General features: G+C 35.0%; 6 protein-coding genes across 6 annotated transcripts; 4 read left to right on the top strand and 2 right to left on the bottom strand.

Annotated features, from left to right (window-relative positions):
- Window positions 1-410: 410 nt before the first annotated feature.
- Window positions 411-3,839, top strand: PCOAH_00030690 (Uncharacterized protein; the record flags this gene model as incomplete). Its single annotated transcript, XM_020059870.1, has 12 exons — window positions 411-627; window positions 868-983; window positions 1,142-1,293; window positions 1,418-1,503; window positions 1,617-1,690; window positions 1,872-2,511; window positions 2,740-2,900; window positions 3,000-3,089; window positions 3,180-3,267; window positions 3,378-3,459; window positions 3,570-3,627; window positions 3,753-3,839. 12 exons carry the CDS (start codon window positions 411-413, stop codon window positions 3,837-3,839), a joined length of 1,851 nt encoding a protein of 616 aa, XP_019915496.1.
- A 2,920-nt stretch (window positions 3,840-6,759) lies between these two features.
- On the bottom strand, window positions 6,760-7,275 carry PCOAH_00030680 (Translationally-controlled tumor protein; the record flags this gene model as incomplete). Its single annotated transcript, XM_020059869.1, has 1 exon — window positions 6,760-7,275. The coding sequence occupies one exon, from the start codon at window positions 7,273-7,275 to the stop codon at window positions 6,760-6,762; it is 516 nt and encodes a 171-aa protein (XP_019915356.1).
- Window positions 7,276-8,111: 836 nt separating this feature from the next.
- PCOAH_00030670 (Uncharacterized protein) lies at window positions 8,112-9,503 on the top strand (the record flags this gene model as incomplete). The annotated part of the gene is made up of 3 exons (XM_020059868.1): window positions 8,112-8,407; window positions 8,569-8,665; window positions 8,912-9,503. 2 exons carry the CDS (start codon window positions 8,584-8,586, stop codon window positions 9,193-9,195), a joined length of 366 nt encoding a protein of 121 aa, XP_019915439.1.
- A 1,370-nt stretch (window positions 9,504-10,873) lies between these two features.
- On the top strand, window positions 10,874-11,476 carry PCOAH_00030660 (the record flags this gene model as incomplete). Its single annotated transcript, XM_020059867.1, has 1 exon — window positions 10,874-11,476. The coding sequence occupies one exon, from the start codon at window positions 10,874-10,876 to the stop codon at window positions 11,474-11,476; it is 603 nt and encodes a 200-aa protein (XP_019915327.1).
- A 37-nt stretch (window positions 11,477-11,513) lies between these two features.
- On the top strand, window positions 11,514-13,841 carry PCOAH_00030650 (the record flags this gene model as incomplete). The annotated part of the gene is made up of 2 exons (XM_020059866.1): window positions 11,514-11,978; window positions 12,081-13,841. The coding sequence occupies 2 exons, from the start codon at window positions 11,514-11,516 to the stop codon at window positions 13,839-13,841; spliced, it is 2,226 nt and encodes a 741-aa protein (XP_019915446.1).
- Window positions 13,842-14,619: 778 nt separating this feature from the next.
- On the bottom strand, window positions 14,620-18,766 carry PCOAH_00030640 (Uncharacterized protein; the record flags this gene model as incomplete). Its single annotated transcript, XM_020059865.1, has 2 exons — window positions 14,620-18,523; window positions 18,717-18,766. The coding sequence occupies 2 exons, from the start codon at window positions 18,764-18,766 to the stop codon at window positions 14,620-14,622; spliced, it is 3,954 nt and encodes a 1,317-aa protein (XP_019915333.1).
- Between the last annotated feature and the right edge of the window lie 2,070 nt (window positions 18,767-20,836).

Raw genomic sequence — 20,836 nt, 5'->3', positions numbered from 1 at the left:
TTCTCTTGTGGAAATTTCCAAATTGGACATTTGGAAAATAAAAATATAGTAAACGATTTATCAAAATATTTAATATATAGTACATCTATAAATTAGTGAAAAAAAGTAGAAGCACTTAAACATACGTTCATTTAATAAACTATGTGCGAAAGAAAATAGAAAAATGGATGAACGCATGCGTATTATCTCGCAAAATATATTATGAAGAAAAAAAATAAAGTAATATGTTAGTAAAGAAAAGGCATAACATTTTCATTGAAATAAGCGCATTAAAAGTAAAAACAAATGTTCTCATAAATCCATAATATTTTATGGTACGTCAGTCATAAAATTTTGATGTCCAGTAAAATAGAAATATTAACCCTACAAAAGGGAAACCGTTGAAGACACAAAAGGACACTATAAACCAAATGGAAAACGAAGAATACAATGCAACATCCTTAGTAGAAAAAACAGTAGACAACAAAGAAGAAAAAAGCATCGATAATGACGAGAATGTGAAAACTGAAAAAATTAAAAAAATACACGAGGATAATTCAAGTTTAGAATCAAGTCTAGAATCTGACAGTGATAATTCAGAAAAATTTGAAAAGTTACTAAAAAACGCTAAAGTAGTTAATATTTCGAGTTTCAATAAAAATGAAGCAATTTCAGGCAAGGGAAAATCATGCTTAAAAAATTATATATGCACTAGGTGTAGTGATTATTATTGAATAAATAAACGCATAGAAGGATATAAAAGTGTATATAGCAGTATTCAGAAGCATGTGCTCTCTGTTTAAGGCAATTTAACGCAATTTAAGATAGCCAATTTACAATTTTTTATATTTACTTTTATGTCTAAAATTTCTTTCTAACCCTTTTAAGGAGAAAGAAACTCAAGAAGTTATCATATTGATGAAAAACACTTTCTTATGGCCCTGTCTTTTATTTATAACTTCATGCTTGAACATGAATTTATAGAATCGCTTGAAGTCTTTGAGGTTGCACGTACACGTTTTTTCACATTTCTGCGTTTTTAAAAATGTCATATGGTTGTGATCATTTTTTTACGTTCTTTGTTCTTTCAAATTATTAATATATGACGCGTGAACATTCTTTTTCATGAATATAAAAATACATTTATATTTTTCTCTGTTAGAAGGAATACATTAAAAAATTTGGTGATGACATCAACAGGTTGAGAAAAGCGGAATACGAAAACATATTTACACAGAATGAGCTTTTAAGAAATGATTTTTTGAACCATGAAAAATTAACAAAAGAAGTTCAAAATTCTTTGGAAGACGCAAAGTAATGGCTGCAAAGAGAGAGAAAAAACAAATATATATATATATGGGCTATAACACATTTATATAGTATTCCATTCTGGGACCTGCCTAAACATATATATGTTCCTTTTTTTCCAAAATTTCAGTAAAAAAATTCAAAAGACAATAAAAGAAAGAGATTACTACCTAATGCACCATAAACGAGTTCTACAGGAAAAGGAAACTCTAAATAGTACTGTCTAGAATAATTTTCCTAGGCTCTTTAAATTTTCGAAATTAGTAAAACATTCATTATTTTTATATGTACATCGATAATATTAACTTGTTAATTTTTATTTTTAATAGAGGAAATACAAAAGCAAAAAAAGGAAATAGACAAAATTCAAAATTCTGTAGATGAAATAAAAGCCAAATACGAAGTAATTATATATATACGTTAAATGTGCCTTTTTTAACCTAACGAATTAGCTTAAAGTTTTAGCTAAAAATATATTCAAATGCAAAGAAGTGTCGTGCCCATATATACAGATACCTGCATATATACATGATTGCTTACACCTTTTAACACTCATATATCACCTCTTTTGGTTTTTTTACAAGTCTGTTCTTAAAGAAAAAATGTTAGTTGTTCTGGAAAAAGAAAAACGGGACACGAAAATCGAAGGATTAAATAAATATATAGAGAAGCTGAAAGATTTGCTAGGAAATGACAAATTAGATAATTCTTCAACAACTAATGTTTCGTCGATAAATGAGAAGAAAACAAATACATTGCAAAACGCTGTGTCAAAACAGGATAAAAACGATTTAGCGAAACTAGCTTTCAAAAGAGAAGACACCCCTTGGCCTAACAATGAAAGTTCTCCTTGTGAACCAAGCGAAAATGAAGATAAAGAAAGTCCAAATTTATGCGTTTCCTTATTAAAGATTCAAAAACATTTTAATGCTCATGATAATGCAGTATTAGGTCTTGCATACAACGACAAAGTTCATTTGTTAGCAACTGGAGGAGATGATGGAAAATGGAAGACATGGAGCGTAACTAATTATGAATTAGTCATGGCTTCACAAGCTCACAAAAAATGGATAGGCGATATTTGCTTTAATAAGGACGGCAATATCTTGTGTACTTCTGGTGGAGATTCAAAAATAAAATTGTGGGATATGATTAAGGAAAAATGCGTTCACACTTTTAAAAATTCAACGGGACCCGTGTGGAGTTTGTCGTTCCATTACGAAGGTTTTAAATTTATAGAAAAAAATATGAACTCGTGCCTACGCATATGTACATTTGAGCACATAACTTCTATCACACCAACACGTTTCGTGGCACTTGCGCTTGAGCTGATGGGGGCATAAAATTTTGCACATTCCCATGGAATCGAAAAGGGGCACATAAATATGCAGATTTATTAATTTGCTTCCATGTGGGTGAAATAAAACTAACCCTTTTACCTTTAATTTTTAGGAAACTTTTTTGCGTCCGCATCCATGGATCAGACGATTAGAATATTCGACATAAACAGCTTAAGGCAAAGGCAAATTTTAAGGGGGCACGTGGACAGTGTAAATTCTGTAAGCTTTCACCCAACGTATAGAACCCTCGTTAGTGCGTCTGTTGATAAAACGGTAATTCAAAAAGTATTAGTAAATGCTTCTAAATGTTTCTCCTTTTTTATTGCCTTTTCTTCAAAAAGGAAAAATATACCTATATTCGTCTTTACGCAGGTATCGATTTGGGATATGCGAAGTGGCCTGTGCGAAAACACCTTCTATGGACATCAATTCCCGTGCAACTACTCTAACTTCAACGCAGATGTAATAAGTTCAGCAACAAAATAAGAAAAATGTTAATAAATTAAATAAAGTTTATATATAAAAATAAAACATACACACATTTACCTTTAGGCAAATTGGGTATATTCTTGTGACTCTGGCGGCGTTGTTAAAATTTGGGACATCCGAGCCAACAGATGCTTCATAAACATAGACGCAGGTTAGGACAGACATTCGTTTTACCAATTTGGTACTTATACTCCTATTTTTGTCTTTTTTTTTTCGTATTTTACTTTTTACCTACTTGTTCTTTCTTAAATTGCCAATTAGGCCCATCAAGTGCAAACAAATGCCCAATGGACAAGCACAACAAATACTTGTTTATAGCCTCAGAAGATCACACGATAAAAATGTAAAATAATTTAAATTTAATGTTTGCACTTTTTTAGCAACACAGTGTGGAGCGCAGCACACACAGCTTGTTGTTCACACCTCATAATTTTCATTTCCTCACCTACCCAGATTTGACGTTTTAGAAAAGAAGTTCGTTCGGGCGTTAAAGCATGAATTCCCAATAAAGGTGAAGAGCGCGAAGAAGGAGAAAAAAAAAAAGCAAAATGAAGAAAAGTAAAATATAATAAAAAATACGATCCCCTATATTACTTCCGTGTTTATTTTCTATAACATTATTTTTCTCTTTTGTAGAATGTTATACTGGAAAACGACAAATTGTTCTGTTCCCTGTCTAATGGAGATGTATGTACATGGGAACAAGTGGAGGGTAAATTTTGAAAATGCTGTACATGATGAAGATTAAACAGATATATGCATATTACATTTTTTAAGTTTCATTTTAATTGTACTTTATGATGATAAAGTCCTGATACGTGTTACCAAAAGTGTTATCTTTAACGAATATTTATGGGGGTTACCCTTATGGCAGTTTCAAAAAAGGGAATGTCAAATTGGGTAACGGGTCCCTTTTTTGGTGTGCTGCATAATACGAGATTGTTCTGAAGCACTATTCCATCTAGCAATTTTATTAAAAGAGTAAAACCCACTTTAATGTGCGTTTTTATATGTATGCATAAAATTTTATAAGTTTGTGTACAACATTTTTCTTAAGCAAATTTTTTCTTTATTCGTAAAAAATCTATAAAAACGGGAACAAAACATGATAACAAAATGGGAAAACGACTGACTTATGGCATCAAAAAGGAAAGGCACTTCAACCTCTGTTGTGCATGTACCTCTTAATTATGCTCTGCGGAAAAGTAAAGATGAAATGAGAACATGAATAACCCCAAAATAACGGAATACTGGGCAAAGAGAAATATGAATTCCCGGCATTATTGTTCACATTAATTTCAGCAATACACCTGTGACTGCTGTCAGTGGAGTTACGCGTTTTGCTTAACTCATGTGGTTGAAAAGGGCAAATAATGAGTAACGCAATTCTGCTAACTCCTTTCAATTTATTGAAATGTGGGGAAAAAACACGTTGTGGTGGTGCGCGTGTACATACGTTCACATTTGCATATTCTTGCGCTTAAACGGCAGTAGCCAACACGGCAGCTTTGTTCCCCTTATTTTAAAAAATACTCTGAAAATTTACCAGTATTGTTTTACATTTGCTGTTTTGAAATAAAGCGGCGCAATGCATTTAAAAAAAATATATGTACATAATATGCTTCATCATTTCACTATGTTAATGCTCGCTTGTGCCAAATGAACCACGTAGTTTCGAAGTAAAAATAAATGGCCTCAGATAATGTGGCCTTCATTAAGCATACCTGTGGAAAACTTACTTTTTTGAGCGAATGCATGATTTGCTAACGCGCACGGATCGAATTTATTTTTTTACAATACAGATATTATGCACTTATGCATATGTACGTATATACATCACGTACCATATAGAATATATAATTTCATCCAATACGTGCACAATTAAAAAGTTCCCCTGGATGTATACAGAGTACATGCAGTGCATCTTTTACTTTTGGCTAGTTCGATTTCTTTTTTTTTGAAAAAAAAAAAAAAAAAGTACACTTTTTCGCCCCGCCATTTTGCGTTTTTGTTTTACTTTTTTTTTGGCAAAAATAAATATAATTTTTTTTTTTTTTTTCTTTCCTTCTTTCTTTTTTTTTTTTTTTTTTCGACGTCTTCTTTACCGAAGACTGCAGCGTTAATATATAGCTATTGAGGCGATGAAGATAACATTTGCGTAAAATTAAAATCTGAAAAATAAAATATTACTAAAATTTATTTTTTTAATATTTTATTTTAAGATGATAAACGCCAGATAACAGAGCCTTATACATGAAAATCATGCTATTATAAAACGCAGCTGCAAAGTTTGAAAGAATAAGGAGCAAGTGATCGGCACGGTACCACGCCCTTATTCTCCTTCCACTTTGAAAAAGGAAAAAAATGAAATAAGGTAAAAAAGGAAAATTTCACATTTTACATACGTATCGAGCATATATGCGTTCGCTCGTCCTTGTACGTTCTATATATTAAACATAAAATTTCGACGCGTATCTTTTCGCCCTATTTGGCATAATGGCGTTAACAAAATTCTTCCGTGTATTTTACGCCTGTATTGTATTAACGAGAAAAAAACACGCAAACAATTCTTGCAGAAAGGAAAAACTGCATCATAATTTTAGAAAATATTTTATTTTTTCCACAAAAAAAGGCCGTTTCAGCATGCCCCAAAGGGGAAAAAAAGTTCCGCGTGCTACGTATATGTTTTATGCTAAACGGAAAAAAAGAAATGTCACTTTTAAGCACCGACCCCCCAAGGGTTACATGTTATTCACGCAAAAGCTGAACCTTTGCAAAATGGATGTTTTATATCATCCTAAGAAAAATAAAAATGTTTTCAATATACGAACAGTTTAACCATTTGATGACTATACTTTGAAATTGTTTTCTTGTCATCCTGCTTATCTTTTTATGTAATAAATCTGTGCGGTGTTGTTCCCATTATTGTTGCGGGAAGGGTGAAACACGTTCATGGGCGGGTGGCAATTTCATAGTGGTCAATCAGTCTACCCAGTAAACTTTACCATTTAGAGGAGAACGTATGCCTACAATTTAAAAGCATACAGAATACGCAGGAAAACACCAATGGCGTGTCTCATATGTTAAACTTAAAAAAAGCGTATCCTTTTAATTGTCGAGTGAGAACAAGCACACGTGTGTGCTGCGTCATGCTACATTAGCCGCTATTCTTTTACTTCAAATTTGTACGAGTAAATTTCTTTACAAAATTTTTAAGGCTTGAAATGTGTATTTTCGTTTGAAGGTATGCCGCATGTATGTTTTCTCAAAAATGCAAATGAAATGAAAAAATGAGGGAAAATAACTAAATGTTAATTCGCTTCTTTTTTTACAACATTTTTTGCAACAAATTTACAGGTCAATGCTTAGATATAAATTTAAAGCCTATTTTTGAGATTGAAAAATTGCACGCATTTTCATATATTCGCACAAATGTATATAGCAACGAAAAGGGGAAAAAAAGGAAAACGTAGAGGTAAAGGTCCTTTCACATTTCATTTCTTACGAACTGCACATGCTATAATTATAAATTGAATAAATGTCCATTCATTTATGTATATATACCTCAAAGGATGTATTATTATAGAATTATTTTATTTTTTGTGCGTTTTCATGGTATGCTCCATCGCGGCACACTGTGGACTTAATACTTTTCTTCGTATAACCCATCTGATATATAAACGAAACGTGGAGTAACTTCTTCACCTTTGTAATATGAGTAAGTCAAGCCTGCATCCATGTCAAGTGATTCTCCCATGTAAAATTCAAAGTCATCAAAATTTGTTAAAATATGTTTAATGAGTGGTTGAGCTTTCGTCTTAAAAACTTCTACACGATCTGGTTTCTTCTCTTCTAAATATTTGAGAATCTTTTGCATATAGTTCTTTATATAAACACTGTATTCCTTTTTGCTCAAAGATGTGGATGTTAATTGGAAGGAGTCAACAATGTCAATAACCTGTTCTACGTCGGCACCCATTCCATCTACTGCTTCTTCACTATTATCGGCAATACCATAGTCGTCATTTCCTTTTATTCTTTTATTTGATTTTACTTCAAAGGCGATTTCGCGAAAGTCTGCATTTCCAAATGGATCTTCTTGATTGTACGAATCGGAACATACCTCATCGTTGGTAAACACGTCTTTGTATACTTTCATTTTGGGTGATATCAAATGGTGGTACGGTTGAGTATATATATGCGTAAGAACGTGTACTTATTTTTTGCGTTTATGCGCATACGTACAAGAGCAAAGTTCAGTATAACTATGTTTAACTTATACGTAACGAAACTATTGTTTAAAAACAAGACAAATATGTAAAAATTCAAAAAAAACGCAAAGTTTAAACTTAAAATAATTTTTGCAAGGATAATTTCCCTTTTTTTATATTTTATGTACTTTTTTTGTGCGCTAAAATATGCAGTTGTCACAAGTCATACAATTTTGCGCAACAAATGGGGAGAAACTTTAAAATGGGGGAAAACAAATGAATGGCAAAAATGAAAAATAAAAAGGAATAAAAATAAAAAAGTAAAAAATAAATTTAAATATAATGATGCGTAAACTGTTTAACATATGCCGAAGGAGTTAAAAGTGCGATGCACTAAGTTGTTCGTACTGTACAAATGGGTAACGTAATATGCTGCATGTAATGCGTGACACGTAATGCATAATTTTTTTTTTTAATAATCTCACTTGGAATAATGGCATACTTGACCGACTGTGACATAAGCATAATAATAGGTTGCGTGATTTAGTTATGTATATTTTTTCGCTTCGCTTTTCGCCGCAGTTTGATTGGCTTAAATGTTAAAGGGCGAATTATGCACAAGGCCCAAGTAACCATGTAATGACTTTTGCCAGTCGGGGTAACGGAAAAGTTCTTTGTGCATATGTATATACATAAACACTTGAGCGTTTAAGGTTAAATAAATTCGTAAGCAGCAGATACGCCTATACGTAACAATTAACCGTAAGGTTGCATATGAAGAGGTAGGTTTTACTACACGGAAAAAATATTTCTCCCTTTCAAAAGAGTCCAAATGACATTCGTAACGCTAATAATAAACAAATGAACGTTTCTATATCCACATAATATTATTATACAATGTGTAATGTGCTACATATACACATGTGAATGCCAAAGGCTGCACCTGGACGAATTACATACGTTATTATCGCGAAGAGGAATTTTACAAATAAGCAAAAGCTGTGTTAATCATTGCGCATAGCTCTTTTCTCACCCAAACTACACAGGTTTATTCGTCGTTCCATTATTTGAAGTGTAAAAGTAACAGACGAAATATTTCCCTAACCATTTTTGTCGTTTTAAAAGAGAAGACGTCCCTGCGACGTTTCTCACATAATTTAGTATAACATATACAAATTGCTCTTTGCATCAAAATATGTCCAATTATAACTCCCTTTTTTTTTTCCCCCTTCCCCTATTAGTATAAGAAAGTCAAAATGAAAGTAGCTCTTTTCCTATTTATCATCCTAGCTTTGCTAAATTGTAAAAGCTATGGAAAATCGAAATTGAAAAAAAAAGGTAAAAAATGGAAAAAAGGGCCTTTTTAATTATCGCCTCCACACCATAGCGTTACTATTTCACGCGCGCAACACCTTGGTGTAAATTATTTGCCACCATATGACTGTTTCACCTTGCTTGCGTTGTGAAAAAAGGGGGCAAAAAGCAAAGCGGACTCAATAAACTCGAATGAAGCAAAAGCAAAACACTCTTCATTCACCCAATTTGCATCCCTTTTCTTTTCTCCCTCTTTTTAACGAATTATAGGCAAAAATGGAAAAAAGAGTATATCGTTGGGGGGCGACTTTTTGGGGGATATTACACCTCTGCCCAATTCAGTATACAACCTACATGTTGATTTGAACAAAAATTACGAACTAAGTAGTTTTCTTTTGAACGAAAGCGAACGGATAAATGATACTCTATTTTTAATGTATAAAGAACACTCGAATACAGTGAAAGAGCTCCAAGAAACGATGGACCAAAGACAAAAGGCCATAGATCAGTTAATTAACGAAATGAAAGAACTCAAAGTAAAATTTTTTTCCTAAAACTGCACAATTGTTTTGTTCGTGTTAGATTTGCATTTTTTGTGTTAACTTTCGCGTGTAAGCTGTGTCTCTTACGTTGTCAGACAGAAGCTCCTCTTTCATGGCTCAGCTTAGCCTCTTCTTTTACTCCTTCTTTTTTCGACTTTGCGTTTGTGTTTTAATGTGCCATTTACGCGTGAATCAAATTCCGTTGGCGCTAACGTTTGTCTTCACCAATTCGTTACATATCGAACAAATTGTTTGTTTTTGTAAATAAATGTGTATAAAAAAATGCCATCGATCCGGCGTGCAAACCCCATACGCGGAGGAAAAACAAAATTGTTGCCTCTTCCAAAGGTTTTAAAGCCCCGTTTTTCATTTCGACATGTTCATAGAGAACGTGCCCTGTAAGAAGGCACATTTTTATGCATAAAGAGCAATTCCTTCGAATCGCATCCAATGTCGTGAATGCGTAAAAATTGTGACAAAAAGGAATGCGCAGGTGGGTTTTTATTTTCATTTTCCTTTTTTTACTATATATATGTGCTTTTTTTATGGCGCTGCGTCGAGTCAGCGGCTGATCTGTTTTGGGTGAAAAAGCACAAAACACCCCTCGAAAAGGAAGGACATATGCACTGCATTCATTTTCTCACCACATGGTGAGAGCCTTTTTTTATGGGTGTACGATGCGCCTGCAAAAATGTTTGCAGCATATGCATACGTAATGTGTATACACATGTTCTTATGCACGTATGCGCATGGCACTGTGCTCGAGTGAACGCTGGGGTGCGGGTTTGCCGAATTTGCAAAACTTAAAAAAACACTTAAGGCATTTTTTTGATCACCACTATAAGTATAAAACTAAAAAAATAAGCTTAAAAGAATGAATGCAATTTTCTACAAAACCAACCATTGGGTTAGCCGATGAACGGGAAAAATTAAAAAAAAAAAATTCGCGGTCTCTCACCCCATGTAAAAATAAACCACATATATATAGCCACATGAGTAGTGGAATTATAAAGGTGCAATGACATTCTAAGGGGATCATTATGCAAGCGTGTAAAAACGTGTACAATCATATACACACATAAAAGTGGAAGTACAAAATATGCATGTAAAAGTGACATGTTATTTGCATATTAGCTTTTTATGCAAAACGTTATAAAATCTGCTATTCGAAAAAGTGTCATTTTTTTTTTGTTCGCAAAATGGAATGAAAAAAAAATAAAATAATTTCGGAAATTTTGGCAAAAATAGCACCCAAAAAAAATGACACTTTTACAAGTATAATAGAGCCACGAAATAAAATATACTATACATATAGCTGGAGTAAATTTTTCCTATGATTATAAAGTATATATAAGTACATGTGCAGCGCGTATATACGTGGCTTTTAAGAGGAGTAATTCCCCCTTTTTATAGCCTAGCAAAAGCTGTTCAGGGGAAAAAAGTTGTTCGAACGTATACGAGCATACGTGAATACGTGCGTATGTGTGCAACAAGCAAAAGATAAATTAATTGCTGCGCCTAAACACACGTTCCAAGAAGGAGAAAAAGAAAATTATGCGCTGTTTCCTTTTTACCAAATAGCAAGTGTACACATTTGCATGTAAATGTACAAGAACACAGTTCAGTAGAATTTTTTGTTTTTAAATTGTTGACCTGATCAAAGTCAAGAGAAACTCATTGAAGGGAATCGATGAGTTACAAAGAAAAGAACGCCGGAATGAATTTCAACCAAGTGGGGGAAAAAATGTGGGAGGCTTTAAGCAAAAGATATCTGAATATCGAACATGTAGGAATGATTTATATAACTTATGTTGTTTTTTTGGCGTCCTGCTATATCTTCAGGAAATGTTTCTCCAATAAGTTTATTCATTTTGTAAATGTTTTCAAGGGACTGTTGGTTACACTCATATCTTTATTAAGTTTGAAGTACGTTGACCTGAACATCACTTTGGGGATTAACTTGCTTCATGTGTACAACATTACGCAGCTGTGTACTTTCCTAGAGTCCCTTTGGACCAATAAGAAAAAAACAAATGAAAAATCAGTGACTGAGGAAAACAGAGTTGTCCACAAATACGAAATTAGCAAAGAAAATGAAAACGAGTACAGAAATGAATACGAATTAATCGGAGATACTTCGAAACACTTGGAACAGTTAGCAAAGAAAATTTTAAAAAATGAAAAAAGTATAAAAGAAAATGAAGGGATCTTAAAGGAAAAAGAAATTATAGAAGAAATCGAGAAAAAAGAAAGAGAAGAAGAAGAATATATGAAAAAAAAAAAATACCCTTGATTCTCAGAAAACAAAAGACAGCTCAGGTTCAAATATTATGTGGATTTACTTTTTTTTCTCGCAAACATTTTATATATTCTTCTACTTTTTTTTCTGGAAATATATTCACAACATCATGATTATAAAGGTATATTTAACTCTACAGCTCAGTAAAAGTCTGATTTCTTTAGCTAGCAATTTTTATCATAATAATACAAACATAAAATTATTTAAAAGAATTAACCACGTGCTCAGCATTGTTTATATGGTATGCCTGAGTCTATTTTTTACAAAATTACTGTACACCTCTAATGATAACTCAAAATTACTTCATAATTTTTCATCTATCTCTATCTTATTCCACGTATATTACGCCTACATGGTTTTTGTGAATTATATATATACGTACCACAAGCAGTTTAGATCCTCCCTATTTTCTTTCATTCTGTTTTTCCATATATTTGGTGTAATTGGCATGATCAAGTTGTATTACCATGAGTATGGAAGGTCCTTGTTCGCTCAGGTAAGCTCTCCTCTCCCCCCGTATCGTCTGCTATCATTTGTACCACTCGTCTTTGTTCACCCTGTTCATTTTTTGTATCATCTACCCCCACCCCCCTTACAGTGCATAATATTTTACTTAATAAACGGGTTCGGCATAACATTTGGCGCGCACCGTCTGTGGTCCCACCGAGCATTTAAAGCGAGTACCTTCGTGCAGGTTCTCTTCCTAATTTTGAACAGCTTTGCAAACCAAGGAAGCGTAATAACGTGGTCCAGAAATCACCGCCTGCATCATAAGTACAGTGATACCAAGTACGATCCGCATAACATAAGATATGGATTCTTCTATAGCCATGTTGGATGGTTATTATATCAGAAGACAAAATATGTGAAGGAAAAGGAGAAAGAAATATATGTGGATGATTTATTACAGAACCCACTTCTCCTGTTGCAACATAAATTGGATCCATATTTTAACATTTTTTTTTGTTTCGTTGTACCAGGAATATATTCCTATTTTATGTATAACAATTTCTGGGACGGATTCTTCATTTTAGGAGCACTAAGATGGATCATCACGTTACACGCCACATGGTCGATCAACAGTGCCTCGCATTCATTTGGACATAGACCCTACAATAATGATATAAAAGCTTCAAACAACATTTTTACCTCCATTGTGGCGTTGGGAGAAGGATGCCACAATTACCATCATGTTTTCCCGTACTGCTATGCCATGAACGAAAATTTCTACATTCTGAGCATAAACCCAACGAAATACGTCATTCAATTTTTTTACCACTTGGGATTAGTATGGGATTTAAAGTGTGCGCAGAATATCTGCAAGGAAGTACGTCTAAAGGAAGCAAAAAAATTAGAGCAGAAAAACAAATTATTAAGCGAAAATATTAAAAATGAAATAATGAAGAAAGAAGACACGAGCTACATAACAGACCTAATGAACTCGTTGACAGCACTTTGCAATGACTACATAAACATCTCCACCTTTAGGTACATCACGTATTTATTAAGAGATTTTGCAATAATGATGACCATTTTTCTAATTCACGTATGCTATTGCTATAACAAATATGGAAATGGAACTTTATTCTCAAATATGTCCAAAAATTTTGAAGCCATAGAGAGCAATAAAGTAATTTCTGTTTGCTCATTTTTATTTTTCCACATCATATTATATGCCCTACCCATGGGAACCATGTTCGCAAGTCTGTATTCCTTGGTTTATGAATGCAAGAGAGGATTAGTTTTTAAAAACCAATTTTTAAATAACTTCTTTGGAAGTATCATTTCGTCCTTTATTCTTCTGCCATATACATCGGAGAAATCGAGAAAATCGTTGCTGATATCGTTGAACGAAGATTTTTTAAAAGTGCTAAAAGGACCCATTTATTTTGATTTCTATTCATTCATATTTACCATATTTCTGGGATTGTACGGATTGACCATCTACATATTTGGACACTTTTACTTTTTAATATTTTTCATAGCACCCTATGTAGTTTTTAACGTGTGGCTATTAACATACATTTATTTGTTGAACAATCCACCCTTCTTCACTGTGGACATGAATGCGAAGGATGTCGATATAAGTGTTTTAAATTACGTGGTCTTCCAATCCCTACTTGAGTGGAAAAAGAACAATTCCATTTATCAGAGCAAAAAAAGATTGTACAAAATAGTTTTCTTCTTCCTAAATTTTATACACCATCATTTGTGCTACACACACATTGTGGAGTTCATCAATTCGAAGATTCCCAGTTACCGAACGAAGGAAATTTACAAGCAGTTTGACAAAACGTTGGACCAGTATCACTCCCTGCGCAATGACAAATTTATTGAAATTTTGAAGCAGTTCTTATGAGGAAAAAGGGGGATTATAGATTATACAACATTGGGCGGAATTCGCAAATGGTGTGGAAGATTGAGCTAGCTAGTATTGCTACATTGCACAGCTAGCTTTTTTTTTTTTTTTTTTTTTTATACACGAACACGTGTGCAATTAGAAAAACGTATGAACAGTTCATGCGAACGTGGATTATTTTGCGTTACTTTGTGTTACGCCATTTCACGTTACATCCTATTTTTTCACCTTAATTTACGTTACTTCCTATTTTTTCACCTTATGAGCATCCATTTTTTAAGTCTTCATCAAAATTAAAATTAATAAATGATAACCATAAATGATACAAAAAAAAAAAAAAAAAAAAAGGTGTATAATCACAAAATGATAAAGTGTTTTTTTCCCCGATTCGGAAATCAGTTTAGGAGAAAAAGCGGAACGCAGAGCATATAATACAGGCATGTGTGCGTGGGGGCAGAACTTTCTGCGTATCTTTCCATTCACCGTCTCCCATTTTTATTTTTCAACATTTGTATGTTACCCCCATGTGCTCCGTTAATAAGATCTTTTAAACTCACCGTCACAATAGCAAACACCTGGCTTAGGCGTTGCATTATTAACAAAATAACTGTGCATGCATCGTTTGCGGAGGAGCTCCCATCGTTTTTAAAACAAAAGCTGGTCTGATGTAGCGCGAAGTAGCAGGGTTCTCCTGACCATTCCGACGCTCCAGCCGCCGTTTCAACAGCCCTTCCAACAACCCTTCCAACCTTTCGTTAACTGCTCACTCCAGGTGCCCTCAAAGGTACTGACACACAGTGGAGGATAAGAGCGTCCTGTACTGAAAGAAGGACTGATTTATTAAAAAGTTATTTCCTCGTTTCTTCACACTGGGGGCTGCCTTCTGGGGCTTAAAACGACTTACTTGCTCAGACGAAATTTCCTCCTTCTTAATTAACTTATCGTAGCTAAAGTGGACATGGTATATACTGTCCCCTTCGTACAAAAGCCCATAACCATGCTTCATTCCCCTGTGCCAGTAGCCTTCATATCTGTTTGTGTCACCATAGACACATATGCCATATCCCTGTTTCATACCTAAGCAAAATTTCCCATCATAATTTTCTTTTTTTTCCTTATCACAAGTTATACTTAGTCCTTCTCTGTGTGGAACGAGAACGACATTGTTCTTTTTTAAATATTCAACGACATCTTTATTTTTCTTCAACTTTTGTTCTATGTTGCATATCCAGTGTTTGTCTAATATTTCGAAACATTTCCTCAACGTTTTTCTCTCCTTCATTTTTAAAACAGTTTCGAGTTTTTCCTTCAGCATCTTTTTTTTGATAACTTTTGCCTCATCTGGGTTGGGGTCTTCACCTGGGGGAGAAGGCCTCTGTTCGTTGTTTTTCGTTTCTGTTGAAATGGGGGTTTCATCGTAGCATTTAAAAATTTGACTTCCCGCGTTTTTACCCCCACAATGCTGGTATTCTAAATAGTTCTTACTGCTTGCCGTGGTAAGGACGCTGCTGTTCGCACAGCGAATAGGGTGTGTACTATCGCTGCAAGTGATGCCAGTAAGGTTGTTGGTGCTTCCGTTGCTAATGCTTTCCGGTTTCTCCTCCATGTTCTTCGAACAGTCAAACGGGGATTGTCCCCCACCCTGGTTCGCAAAACCGATATGACATTCTATCAATTGCTTGGCTTCAAAAAGCTGATGATGAATCTGCTGACACATGGCATGGTGGTCACTCCACAGATTCCGCCCCTTCCTGTTGGACTCATCGCAAGAGGGTAGAAAATAAATTTTCCCTATGTATTTATCCCTGTTTGGAAAAACGATATGGAAGTTTCTCCTCAGGACAGGTTCATCATTGCTCCACTTCCCCTCAATACAAAAACATTCGTCCGAAATGGAGCCCTGATTTATGGTTAAAAAACCATTTCCATTTTTTTTCCCTTCAACAAAGTATCCTTCAAATACGGTCGAACTGTTGTAGGACAGGAAGCCATATCCATGGGGGAGGAAGTTCTTAATTTCTCCCGTATATATAAGTCCATTTTTGTGCAATATTTTCCCCTTTCCTACTAAATTATTATTTTTAAAAATGCCTATGTAAGTATTTCTGTTAAAGATAAGTTTTCCATTCCCATTAAATGAGCCATTGGAAAATTCCCCTTCATATTGATTTAACAAATTATCAACAAAGAGTCCATTTCCACTGAACAAGTTATTTTTAAAATTTCCAAAATATTTGAATTTGTTATTGTATAGTAAATGACCTGACCCATTTATCTGATCATTTTGCCATTCTCCGTGAAAAGTTATATCGTGTATGTTATACACAAATTTGCCTACCCCTTCTTTGCAATTTTTTAAAATGGAAAAGGTCCCTTCATACACATAACCCTTTAACGATATTAGCAAAACATCCTTAATTTTTTTTTGTTCATTTTTTCCTCTTTCCGCGTTGTCCTTCTTTTCGATTATTAACAAATCATCCACAAATTTGTAGTCCTCCATTTTTTGCTTGTCAAATGGGACATTATTCTGCTCTGCAATTTTTAAAAACTTTTTCATTTTAAAATCCTTCTCGATGAAATAATTATAATTTTCTGTTTCTTGCCATAATTGGAGGAAGTCACTATTATAATTCAGTTCATACTGTTCTCTCAGCTCCTTTTTCCCTTCTTCGTAGTTTTCCTTGCTTGAAATAAAAAAATTCTTAAAATATGTATGAAAGTGGCTCCTCAGGTTGGAAATGTACCTATCCGATTGATCATTCATTGGTGTGTTTTTTTTTGTGTTGCTGCTTTGGATCCTTCCTTCGGTTTCACTCATTGGGGTAAACCTTTTCCCTTCCTCCTTTTGGAAGTTCATAGATTTCGTGTCTAAGACGCATATGTCATCTTCGTCGTCAATGTATTCGTGTTTTTCTCCGGCCTGGTCAATTTGGGCTTCTCCCAAGCGGGGGTTCCTCCTCCCATCAAAATTATTATGATTACCCTCATGGTTACTACTACTATATGGGCGCGCTTCACAATCGGGGATCACTTCCCCATGCTGTTGCGTCCGAATGGCGTTCCCACCGTCTAGACAATCCGCTGCATCTAACCGATTGTCCAATACATTAGCAGAGGTAGAGTGCCCCTTGGAAAATCCCCCCCCGGTATGACCATCCTCCGTGATGTTACTCCCCTTGGAGGTCTCAAAAAAAAGAGAAGAAAAATTAATCAAAGATTGAAAAATGGAGTTAAGGCCTTTCAAATAATTATATTCATATTTTGTCAAACTTAAAGCATTCATTAAATTTTCCTTTTTCACAATTAGTTCATCATTGTCCATCTCGTACAAAACATCCACACTATTCTTCACGTAATAATATACATCGCTCCCTGTGCTAGTCGATATGAAGTAATTCTTTCCATTTGCGTGTTCATTAAATAGCTGCAAATTATTTATGTGGAGGAGAAGAACATACTTTTCGTGAAATAAAATCAGAGGGAGCTTTAACTTTATCCATTCTTCAAATTTGTTCTCATAATTTTTTACATTAAATCCAAAATTTATTATATCAGGAATGAAGGAAAGGAGGAGCAACACCATTCTGCATCCATTTCCCTTCTTCGAACAGGAAATGACAATTTTTTTTTCCAACAATATTGCTTTTAGAATGGTCAGAATGTTTTTCACTTTTATGTTACTAACGTGTTCAATGTCTTTGGACAAATGAAGGTAGTAATGGTTGAAGTCCATTTGATCAAACGGACGATCCGCCGTGAAGCTGTCCAGGAAGGTGATCAGTTCGCCGTACTTTTTTTGCGCATCCTCTTCACTTTTCACACAGTGTTGCGCTGTATCATGCGTTATATTCTTTGCTCTATCCTTCGATCCTTCCTCCCCCAGGATGGCCCTCACCGCCGGGCAGAGCCTTCCATATATGAAGTCGAAGTGTGGCACCTGCCCAATGGTAAGGACCTCCTTGTAACTGCTGTCTTGCATATAATTCAGCCCTACCATGTAGTACCTGTTCCCACTAGGGGCATACATAACATTGTATTCATTGTAATTTTTGCACGACCTGTTATTGTAAAAATCGCACAGGACGTTTCCCGTGTTGGTTTCCCCAAACAAGTACATCCTTTCTTCAATTAAAAATTTCACATCCTCTACCCAGTCCCCCTTATATCTATGCCACACGCAAAACGGGGTTATCATTTTCATTTTTTTCTTTTTCCTCCTTTTATTTAGATGCTCTTTTTCATGCGGCTCGAATATATCCGGGTGGATAAACTCAATTTCGACGTTTTCTCTTTTGGACAAAATGGCTACGCAGCAGACGTGTGGTCCACTGGTGGCTGGGTCGAACAGACACTCCACTTTGTTGCATTTTGGATTTCTCTCCATGTTGTTCACCTCTCGTGGATTGCTGCAATCATTTGCTGATTCTTCCTTTCCATTTTCGAGTTCGTTATTTTTCAGAAAAAAGGAAGAAATTTCATCTGCGTTAAATTTGATGTTCTCTACATCTTCATCAAAAAGGTCTTCTATTTCGTTTCCCAATTCGTAGATCGGATCTGGGGTGACCCCGCTGGGGGAGGTTGCTTTGGGGGGTTCCCCTTTCCTGTCTAACTCGATCGTGCCTAATCCGTTCGTGGTGAGGATGTTTCTCTCGAGTTGGCTTGCCTTACCATTGTTGCACCTGCGTGTTCAGGTCGGACAGGAGAAAGGGTAAAAATATTCTGCTGAGGTTTGCACACATGTAGATATTACACGTATGCTCTACACACGGACGTTTCGAAATGAGCGATGTGTATGGGTCAAGCGTCACAACGTCGCAGAAAAATGGTTGTAACACGTCTCAGTGTTCATGCTGCGATGTGGGAAAAACTGACCTGTTATCTTTCGGCGAGAAGAGGTGTAAGCTATCCGTGAATTTCTTCATAAATCGATCCAAATGGGAGAAAAAAAATAAAATAATAAAATAATTACTCAAATTTTATGCTCATTTCTGGTCTATAACAACTTTCAAATTAAGCAAAAAAAAAAAGGAGCGGGAGAATACAAAGAGGGACAGTTTTTAAAATTCGGAAGGAAGAAACTGCGCTGATCTCCAGAGGGGTAAAATTGTTGGGTGGGATGGGGGAGGCCCTTTCAACGTTTACGCGAAAGAGGGAAATCAGCCCTTTTTTAACACTTTGTGTGTAATTTGTTTTTGCGAAAGCGTTTTCATTTGCCCACTTACCACTTGTCCTTCCAGTTGCATACGCATCGTTTTACCTCCCTCAGCACAAGAGAAAGAAAAACGCGAAAGGGCAATTTGTTCTTCTGTTCGGTTTGGCAATTAAAAAAAATACAACTCCGCGAAGTGTATCACAGTACAGATAAAGTTCCACTTTGTAAAAAAAAAAAAAAAAATAGTGCAGTGAAAAGAAGCGAACAAACATCAGCATAAAAGACTTTTTCCTCAGGTGTGACCACTGCGTATGATTCCCAATTTAATGAAACATAAATCCCCATTTAGGCTTTTTTTTTTTTTTTTTTTTTTTTTTTTTTTTTTCCTGTCCTATGTTATTTGTTCACTATGTGAAACTATATTTCCCCATCTGATGGCAAAACTGTTCATGCGCCAATTTATTTGGACGCACGCATAAGAATGGACCTTTACCTCCGTGCGCATTTTCCTATACATACGCCACCGCAATTATATGCGCTGTGGTTTGCAGGAGGAAACAACCCTACTTATGAGGAGAAGCTACATGCCCATGGAGACTCCTTGCACATACGTATGGAAGAACAATTTGTGAAAAAAAAAAAAAAAAAAAGTGCCCCCCAGTTTGTCCATTTATAAGTGTACAAAGTTGCCCGTTTAAAAGATGGAGATTTGTACTTTGCGGGACGCTTCCCTTAAATTTGTCCTGAAACCAACTCAAGAGGGGGAAAAAAAATCAAGGCGAATGGACGACAATGGACAGAACAGAAAGGGTCATTTCTCATCCTGTGAACAAGAGGGACTTCCCCCTTGGGGAATTTACCCGCAAATTGTTGCAACATAGTGAATAGCTCCCGTTGGAAATTCACACCTGTGAGAAATCGTTGTATGAGAACAAGTGTCCCAAGGGCGACTCAACGAAGGAAACCGCACGAACGTTTGCCCATTTCGCATTTGTTTACGGCATGTTTGCCATATTTTTTATGTCTCATCTGAGTCAACCGATATGATGAAAAAAAAAAAAGAAAAAAATTTCTTCCCGTTAATAGCAATTCGACCGACGCGGAAAAAGCATGGAAGGAAATAAAAAAGGAGAGAACCTTTTTTTTTTTGCCAAAGGAGTACACTTAAATGTGTGTAAACACTCTTCATACGTATGTAGAGAGACGCACTACTGGTGACTGGGAAAAGGAAAAGTCTTTCAAACCCTCATGCACATGCATGCAGATGATTCTGTAAAAGTGTTGCAGCTTCTGCTTAAAGAACAACTGATATTCTGATCATTACAATTATGAGCAAAAAAAAAAAAAAAAAATAAAAAAGACTCCTCCATTTACACTTTTGTTGTCTCGCTCTTTTTAACTGAAATGGATTGTCTCATGTATTGGTCAAACATTTTTCTCCACAAATACAAGGCATCCCAAAATTATAGCCATTATGCTTGATCTGACAACACTTCCTCATTTTGGCAGACAACCTACACATGAACGTAAATTGAATTTTATTCACCATCGTGATGCATGACTTGTTCTTTTTTCGTGTTTGTCTTTAAAAAATTGATCTCCACGGATTTTGCTAAATTTTAATTTTTGTTTTGTTTTTTATTTTATTTTTTGCTACGAAAAAATTAATCACATCGAACGGATAAATGTTTTCCACGTTAACGACTGGACACGTGTAACTCAAACTTTTTATATAGACTGGAAAAATTGGCACAAAAAAAAAAAAATAAGCCAACGGACAAGCAAGGAGAACTTTCGAAGCACCCCTCTTTTACACACCTGGAGGAAGAAGAACAGCTGA

The sequence above is a fragment of the Plasmodium coatneyi genome, chromosome 10 (assembly GCF_001680005.1).
Source record: "Plasmodium coatneyi strain Hackeri chromosome 10, complete sequence".
Taxonomy (NCBI): Eukaryota; Apicomplexa; class Aconoidasida; order Haemosporida; family Plasmodiidae; genus Plasmodium; species Plasmodium coatneyi.
The sequence above is the reverse complement of the archived record's forward strand: the minus strand, read 5'-3'. Positions and strand labels throughout refer to the sequence as shown.